General features: G+C 44.2%; 1 protein-coding gene across 4 annotated transcripts in view; it reads right to left on the bottom strand.

The window, feature by feature from the left end:
• MARCHF7 (membrane associated ring-CH-type finger 7) overlaps positions 1 to 9,197 on the bottom strand; it is a gene marked incomplete at its 3' end in the record, with an annotated part of 42,070 nt that overhangs the window by 11,510 nt on the left and 21,363 nt on the right. For 3 of the 4 annotated variants that reach the window (XM_083370671.1, XM_083370672.1, XM_083370673.1), the window contains exons 8-10: positions 7,560 to 7,669; positions 4,840 to 4,953; positions 4,196 to 4,244 (exon numbers count right to left, since the gene is read on the bottom strand). In XM_083370671.1, the coding sequence (XP_083226797.1) occupies positions 4,196 to 4,244; positions 4,840 to 4,953; positions 7,560 to 7,669 (273 nt within the window). Of the gene's footprint in view, positions 1 to 4,187; positions 4,245 to 4,839; positions 4,954 to 7,559; positions 7,670 to 9,197 lie in introns of those variants that run through there. The other variant, XM_083370674.1, reaches the window with a different exon arrangement.

Here is a 9,197-nt window from a genome sequence, read left to right as displayed (position 1 = left end):
CTTGTTTCTTTAAAAAACAACTAGAGGAAGGAAAAGGATAAAATATAAATATATTATCTGTTTATGTTTTAGAAAATTAAGTAGAAATATGTAAAAAAATTATCTTTAGGTACTATTTTACTAATTCTCAATGTGAGCCCACTAACAACATTCTTGTACACCTTCTAATAACTATAACTCTATAAAATCGTTAGACACTTACTTGCCAACTGTTACAATAATGTTCTGCCCATCATTTCAATTTAACATGCGTTAGGAACCTATAGGAATGGCTTTTTTCCCCTTTTTTTTACAGCTGCACAGGTTAAGAATGATAAAGGGCCAGACTTTTAACAATGCAATAAAGTGTTTCACATCATGTATGATTTTGCTTTGGATTTAATATGCAAGTACAGCTATATGAATGGCAATAAATAATTAACTTTGGGAGGCATCTTCAATACCAAAAGGGCTAAAGAAGGGTTATTTTTCCCAGAAAAATTATGATTAAATTACATGGTTAAGATTATTATGGAATAAATGTGTTAAGCCCTTTTAAAACAAAAATCCAGATGTACCTAGTGTAAATGAATGGCCAGGTAATCCCAAAATGTCCTTAAAAGGAAACCTAAATTTGTAAATGAGATAAATGAGGTTTGTATTAAATCAAGGTGCTGGTGATGACCTATAAAGCCCTAAATGGCTTGGGTCCGGGATATCTGAGGGAACACCTGCTGCCAGCATCAAGTTCCCTTCGTCCAGTGCGCTCCCACAGGGAGGGTCTTCTCAGGGTGCCACCGGTAAGAGATTGCCGGCGGACGACACCCAGGGATAGGGACTTCTCAGTGGGGGCGCCTGCCCTTTGGAACCAGCTGCCAGTGGAGCTGAGGACTGCCCCCGACCTCCGTTCATTCCGCCGGGACCTGAAGACCTGGCTCTTCGAGCTCTCTGGCCCAGGCTGAGGATTAATCTTATTTTAACTGGGGTTTATTTATGCAGGGACAAATATAATTTTTTTAAATTTGTTTTTAACTTTTGTATCTTGGTTTTTTAATCACCCTGTAAACCGCCCTGAGTCCTTCGGGAAAGGGCGGTATATAAATGTAATTAATTAATTAATTAATTAATTAATTAAATAAATACCTATATATAAGAACAGGGAACAAGAAAATGTAATTTCACCAAGGAAAACTTTCATGGACACAAATAAGATTGTTCATTCACAGAAGATTATTTTTGTTTCTTTTATCATCACCCTAACAAGAGCTACCTATGCCAAGGATAGTAGAACCATGCATGTGGCGCCTTTAGGCATAGAGATGTATAGGAAAGAGACATCAATTGTACACATAATCTAAAGAGGCAGGAGAAAATTGGGTTGGTAATAACAAGGATTCATCACAATTGCTGTATCAGCAACCATGTCTTTAAATGGAATTACCTAAAAACAGATATCACCCCATAAGATGTTTTATTAAAAATATACATTCCCCAAAAGATAATTGGATTCCAATTGGAGACTATTCTTCAGAGAGATTCTTAGCTAAACAAAATCCCAATGCCTACCTGAAAGCAGGCCTACGTACACATGTTTGAGTCAGCAAGATCAGCCTTATTTAAGCAGCCGATTCGGACCAGTTCGGTAGAACCGGTAGCTAATTTCTTTTGAGTTTGGAGAACCGGTTGACGTGTGGCAGAAACGCCACCCCCGATCGGACCCATGTGATACCCGTCAATTTTTTTTTCACGGTAAGTTGGATTTGATTGATTGAACTTTTTTATTTTTAGTCCCGCAAACTTTTGTTTCTGGGACTGCACATGGCGGCAGAGGAAGTGACGGAAGAGCTGGAAAGAAGCTTAGAAAAGAAATGGTTTGGGAAGCGAGGGCATCTGGGCAGTGGTGGGTAGGGCAAGATCTCCAACTCGCAGTGACAGAGAAATGCTTTCCAGCTCCGGCGCTCTGACTGCTGCTTCGGTGGCTGTGTGGGCAGAGCTGTGAAGAGGGCTCAGAAGGGGAATGAAAGGGAAGAGGATGGATAGGCAGGTGAGGGTGGGCTGCCAAAGCCGTCCAGAGGAGAAGACAAAAAGCAGCCCTTGCCTCGCCCACCGCCAGGAGTTCAGAGAAGCCGCCTCTGAGCTGGCTGGCCAGCCGGCCAAAGCTGAGGAGGTGCTGCAGTGAGTCGTGCCTGGGAAAAGGAGAGCATGTGAGGCTGGGATGGGGGGGAAAGGAAACCAGCCGTGCTAGGATGTATCTGGCCATGTGGGACTTCGGCGGGTTAGCGGGCAGCTGGTTGAAGAGAGGGACGGTTGCGGTTCTGCCTGCTTTATTACACGGAAGGCTATTAAGAGGCAGCCTGCTCCGTTTCATTAAAACATTTTTAAAAATAGTTTTTTTAAAAAAAACCCGAAATGGAGCAGGCTGCCTGTTAATAGCCTGCCCCGTAATAAAGCAGGCAGAACCCCAACCGTCCCTCTCTTCAGGCACCCGCCCTCTAACTTTGCTTCCACAGGAAGAAGGCAGGTATCAAATGGCAATCTACTATTTTTTCTCCAACCGCCTGTGTCCCGTGTTAGAACTGACAGCTTTCAGGGAGACCGTGTGGTCGAGGAAGGTACCACTTGTAATCAGAAACATAAGAGGCGCTGATCTGCATCATGGTGAACCAGCCATGGAGCCCCATCGGCATGGGTGGAATCAGCCCCGGGACGGCCGGAAGGGAGCCCTCACCCGACCTGGGCCCTGTCTGCTTGGCAGCTCTGATGGGGGGCAGCGGCTGCTGTGTTGCTCTGAGCCTCTTGCCCCGCCAGCCACGCAGAGAAGCAGGAGGTGGGGGCGATCCCTGCATCAGCTGGCTTGGCCGGCAGCAGCTCTGAGAGTGAAGCTGTGCCGCCTGTCCTTGCGCTGGTGGGGGCGGGGGCTGGTGGGGTCCCAGCAGATGCTGTGCTGCAGAAGGGAGACGGCACACTGCCAGCCGGGCCTGGAGATGCAGGGATCGCTGCCACCTTCTCCTCCTGCTTCTCTGCATGGCCGGCAGATGGTGCGCTGCAATGCCTGGGCGACACATGGGGCTGGGAAGGAAGGGGTGGCAGCAGCAATCCCTGCACCACCAGGCAGGGCCAGCAGCTTGCTGTCTCCCTTCCACAGTGCAGCATCTGCCGGAATGGCGGTGGTGAGGGGCCGCAGGATGATGTGGAGCGGAAGCGAGGGGTGGGTGCACGCCAGAGCCCGTCCCCACCAGCACGAGGATGGATGGCACAGCTTCATTTTTGGAGCTGCTGCCGGACAGGCCTGGCGATGCAGGGATCACAGCTGCTGCCTCCTGCTTCCCTGTGTGGACAGCTGATGAGGGGCTCAGAGCAGCTGCTGCCGCCCTACTTCCGGCTGTCCCGGGGCCATCTCTGCCCACGCCGATGGAGCTGCGCTGAAGAATGGAGACGGTGGCTGCTCCGATTGCCCCCCTGCTGGCAGCTCCCCCTCCAGCCCCCTGCCCGCCGCCCCTTCTATGCAATCCTACCTGACCGTGGTGTGGATGACAAGCTCGGCCAGTGAGGGCACAGCTTTCCCTGGCAGAGGCATCCCAGCCCTCCTGCCCCCCCTAGCTGGACCCCCTCACTTCCCCAGCTGGGACCTGAAACCCCCCACACTCTCCTCCACCATCCCATTCCAAGACTCCTGCAGCCCCCCCACCTCTGTACCCTCCTGCTCTCCCCAGCTGGGACCTCTAGCAATTCTGTAACTGGGAGCTCCTACCCCCACCCACCCCCGCTGGGACCTCCTGCCCCCATCCAAGCCGACTCCCCAAGCAGCCCACCCTGACCAAGGTGGAGGGAAGGCGAGGCACAGAACCGGTCGTTAAATTATTTGAAACCCACCACTGTCCTTAAGTATATAAAAACTAATCAAGGCTAACCAGATTCTAGTAATTCCAGTGGATAGACTGTTTTTTTCAATGATAAATGTTAAATATATGCATATTTTCGTAAGTTTTATTTAGTTTTGCCCTTCAAACTTTCACAGAGAGCAAAGTGCGGGGGACTTTGAAAAAAGTAGTTTGATTGGGTTTCCTCAGGAACTATATTTGAGTTCTTCAGGTACCCTTACAATTTTATTCTATCTGAAAACTGAAAATCAACTCAGATATTTTAGTACTTAATATTACATATAAGAACAGATTGTACTTTATCCCTTTTTTAACTTAGAAGTAAAATCACCTACTTTCAATATCATCCATGTGTGCCTGAAGAGTTCTTGCAAGATTAATGAACTAGAAGCAATGCAAAAAGGAAGTTTTAAAAGACGCAAATCACCACAGGATCTTACACCATTAAAAATCCAATACCACAATTAAAATCTTCAAGAATTCCTCATTTCTCACCTGTATGTGAAAAGCCCTCACCAGCTCCAGGAATACAATCTTATGTAAAAAAATATGTGAACTAGTGGATTGTAAATGCATTTAGTCCCTCTAAAGTAGAGAAAAAATGTATGCAGCAACGGAAACAGCTGTGACCCAGCAGTTACATTTTTCTGTTAAGAAATGTAAAACTGCATGCAACTGGAATGTAAAAGAAAAATGGTGCATGATTTGAGCACGTTTTGAATATAAACTCTCCTGGAGGTTTTAGCCTGAGCTGGGCAAAATCAGCAACACTGCCATTGAAATATAGAACAATAATTAAGCCCCCGACCTTGAATGTCTTTTGGGAAGCCTCTCAGAACCTCAGGAAGAAGAGCAGAAAGCCCCTATATGAAACTATGCTCTTTTGGTTCTGGTCAAATCATATTTGAAAGAGACGGATTGTGCTTTAATCGTAGTAACAAACTGGTTCTATTACAAAAACAAGTCATATATCCCTTACCCGGATACGTGTGTTGGCCTCACTTGTAGTTCCCAGCATATCTGAAAAGCGCTGTTCACACAAATGCAGCAATACTACAAGGTAAAGCCCCGAACTGATAAATTCATAGTCTGCCTGAAAAGAAAAGGCATTAGTAAATCAAATATTTAAGCTTTCCAAAATATATCAATATTATATTTACATCATTGTTTTCTCCTTGGCTGCAGGGCTACCATAACTTCAGACTTGGATCTGAACCTTCTTGAACATTTAAAGAAATGACTTGTCAAATCACACTTCCTGACGATTCTTCATTTCAATTAACTGGCTAGCTCTCCACTGCCAGCAGAAACGGCCCAACGAATCAGGCGGCGTCCTGCCGCGAGCAACAGAACCGACGCAAAGCACCATGCGGCGTCCTCCCAGGAGCAGAAACTGCACAATGTGCCACACGGTGTCCAGCCACAAGTGGCAGCAAGCGGCCATAGAAGAAGTCAAGCAGCCGTGCAACAGGTGTTGGGGTATGCCGCATTAGCAAGTGAGATAGATTTATTAAAGTTCATTCTCACTTCCCATTTATATCATTTTCAACTTCAAATCTTCCAAAACCCCAAGCAAATGAATTTTGAGAACACATAACACAGCACAACTAAGTTATAAAATTATATATCCTTCATTCTCCCTCCTTCCTTCCCTCCCTCCCTCCCTCCCTCCCTCTCTCTCTCTCTCACACACACACAAACACACACAAGAAAAAGCCATAGAAAGTCTTCTCAATGAATGATATACAAATCAAATACAAATACCCCCTTCCAGTTCCTAGTGCTCATACCAGGAGCCAGGGTTCAAATCTTTGGAGTCCTAACACCTATTAATAGCAGAACTGTCTGTAGTAAGATTTCTCTCATCCATGATTTATGAATGGGAGGGCAGATCTGGTATGTATTGCTGCACTTGGATAGGGGAGGAACAGGGAATTCCCTTCTTAGAAATCTACCCATCAGAGTTTCAGGTTTTGTATCAACCGCTGCCTTTGAGTGGCAGCAAGACTCTGTTGCATCAAGAGATGCTACTCCACAGAAAACCAAAAATGATGCAGGTGGACCAGAAGGGCCAGTTGAGCAGGCTGCTTTGTGCTACTTCCCATTCTAATCAGTAGCAACTCCACTTGGCCACACAGATCCAATTGCTCAGATCCAAGATGAACTGTTCTCTGTCAGTGGAGACAACTGGATGTCTTATGATCTGGAATCATTAGTCCGAGTCCCAAGTAAGTACATAGGACCCTATGTATTTAGTTTCACTACTTCTCCATTTCTTGGTTCCCTGTCCTCACAGTTTATTAATGCCTCTTGTGAGGGTTGAATCTGAGAAGTAACCAATAATTCTCTGAGTGAGGGGATGTTTCTGTCATCTCTGAAGATGCCCCTACTTAAAAAAAATCTTCAATTGATCCAACTGATTTAGAGAATTATAGACCTATTCCCAACCTTCCTTTTCTTAAAAAGAAGTGGTGGCCTATAAATACAAAACACCCCAGAGGAAGCAATTATTTGGACTCTTGGCGGTCAGAATTCAAGTTGGGCTACAGCACGGAAACGCCACTGGTTGTCCCTGTAGATGATCTTTGAAGAGACTGGGATTGGGGAGTGCAACCCTCCTGCCTTCCTTGATCAGTCAGCAGCTTTTGATACTACTGACCATGACATTTAGTTGGACTATCTCCAAGGGATTGGAATAGAAGGCACTGTTTTGGAATGGCTTGCCTCCTTCCTGCAAGCCCAGTTCCAATTATGGCAGTAGGAGAGATCTGCCCACAGACCTCTATTTGGTGGAGCACCCCTCTCCTTTCTCCATTCCTTTTTAACATCTACCTGAAGTCATTGGAGGTGGTCCTCTGTGGGTTTTGTATCCATATTCTGATCATACTCAAATATATGCCTCATTCCTGATACAATAGAAGTGCTGACCCGGTGCCTAGAGATTATCAGGGTCTGCATGAGGATGAACAGATTTCAACTGAATCTCTCCAAAACAGACTTTGAGTTTGTGGCCTGAATTAATATCAAGGAAATACCAATTTGATTCTGAATAGATTGTACTCCTTTGTAATTTGGGGGTCTTCCTACACTCAAGAGCTCCTGTTTGAAAAACAAATATCAGCTTCAGCTAGGAAGACATTTGTAGTTATAGCTTGTGTATATAAATCCTGGATTGGGACAGCCTGCTCCTAGCCACTCATGCCCTACTCACTTCACATTTAAACCACTGCAATGCACTCTAGATGGGGCTGACTTTGAAGAACCCTAGAAGCTACAGCTGATGCAGAATGCAGTGGCCCAGGCAGTGATAGGTATATATTGATATTCTTATATGACCACACAGCTTTAAAACTTGTGCTAATTATCAAATCCAATCCAGATGCAATTCAAAGTGCTGAACTGAGGTCCTAGATGGCTCCAGCCCTGATTATCTGAAGGACCACCCTTTTCCATATTTACTTGCCTACTTCAATCACATCATATAGATAAGGGGTGTCAAACTCAATTTAATTGAGGGCCGCATCAGCATTATGGTTGCATTGAAAGGGCCAGGTGGGTATGGCTGGGTGGTTGCGACATACAAGCAACATCAACTATCTGTCACGAAAAGATTATTTCTTCCAGAGAGTGGTAAAAAAACCCTATCCTGAGTCACAAGCACTGAACTGACACTTACCAAATCACCTAAAATATACTAACTTGTTCATTTGCATGTGCTCTATGGAGTTCATGGATATCAAAATTGTCAAGATTGAGCTGAAGTTTCTCTTTGCATAATTCACAGGTAGTTACATCTTCCAATGAAGAACCTAGGGGAGGAAGTTATACTTTTTTAGTGTTGGCACTGAAAACATTTAAGATACAGTCAATTATGTTGAGAAAAGTACATCGTTAAACAGAAAACTAAATTCGCTACTATATATACAACTGTGATTCAAAGAGAAATATGCAAGAGTAGAGTAATCAGGATAACCATCTAAAACTCAAGTGCCCTTGTTTATTGTTTTCAGTTTATGTATTAAGGCAATATTATTGTTATAATTAAGATCAACAAGATAAAATAAACATTTATACCTGCCCATTCTATTGTGTGTCTATACCACGTTGTGTATTTTTCAAAAAAAGATTTTCATTAAAATATGAATATTTCTAAACATATATAATCTCAGTATGCATATTTCTGTGTATTACTTCTAATTAGTAAAATTCTAAATGAATTTTGAAATATTCTTGAATAGAAACATGTGTTGAAAGATGGTTGCATTTTTGACTTGCTGCTGGCTTTCCCACCGATTTCACCTGTCAGACGTTAGCAAAGGAGGTTGCAAATGGTAACCACATGACCACAGGATGCTGTAATGTCATAATTGCAGTCAGGCGCTGAACACCTGGATCACAATCAAGTGATCATGGAAACCCTGCGGTTAGAATTTAAAACTTAGAATAATAGTTGAAAGGGATCTTGGAGGTCTTCTAGTTCAGGTGTCAGCAAACTGAAACAGTGAAAGAGCCACTCAGAACCGGTTCCCTCACAAAAGGAAAAACTGGGAGCCACAAAAAAATGTGTGCGCATGCGCATACATACGCGCATGTGCAGAACAGGGTTTGACTGAAGAGTGGAGCCAAGGCGAGATATGCACCTACCCTGCATATTTGAATTGATTGGCTGAACTTTTTAGTCCCACTTTTTTTTTCCGACTGCACATGGCAGAAGACTGGGAGCCACAGGAGATGGCTGAAAGAGCTGCATGCGGCTTCGGAGCCGCGGGTTGCAGACCTGTGTTCTAGTCCAACACCCTGCTCAGGGAGACCCTATACCATTTCAGACAAATGGTTGTCCAGTCTCTTTTTGAAAGCCTCCAGTGAAGGAGCACCCACAACTTCTGAATGCGAGCTAATTGATTGCTCTAACCATTAAGAATTTGCTCCTTAGTTTTAGGTTGCCTCTCTCCTTGGTTAGTTTCCATCCATTGTTTTTGCCTTGCCTTTTGGTGCTTTGGAAAATAGTTTGGACCCCTCATCTTTGTAGGAGCCCTTCAAATGGTGGAACACTGCTTAGAAAAACTTAGAAAACTTAAAAGACTGTTCCTAAGTACACTTGTTCAGCAACATCACAAATTCAAATGATTGCTGAATGAGTGGTCATTAAGCAAGGATCACCTGTAATATAGCAAAATAGTATTTGATTTTGTGAGAAAGCTTCCTAACCACAACTGCTACATGCTCTTCAAGCAGAAGCTGAGTTCAAAGATGTATTCCAAAATTGCACATCAATCCGAAAGAGAAAACGCAATTCCATTTAAAATTAAAAATGAAACATTCCCAGCGTAGGGGAAG

Source organism: Vipera ursinii (genome assembly GCF_947247035.1).
Source record: "Vipera ursinii genome assembly, chromosome: 1".
Classification (NCBI taxonomy): Eukaryota; Metazoa; Chordata; class Lepidosauria; order Squamata; family Viperidae; genus Vipera; species Vipera ursinii.
This window is presented reverse-complemented; position numbering and strand designations above follow the sequence as displayed.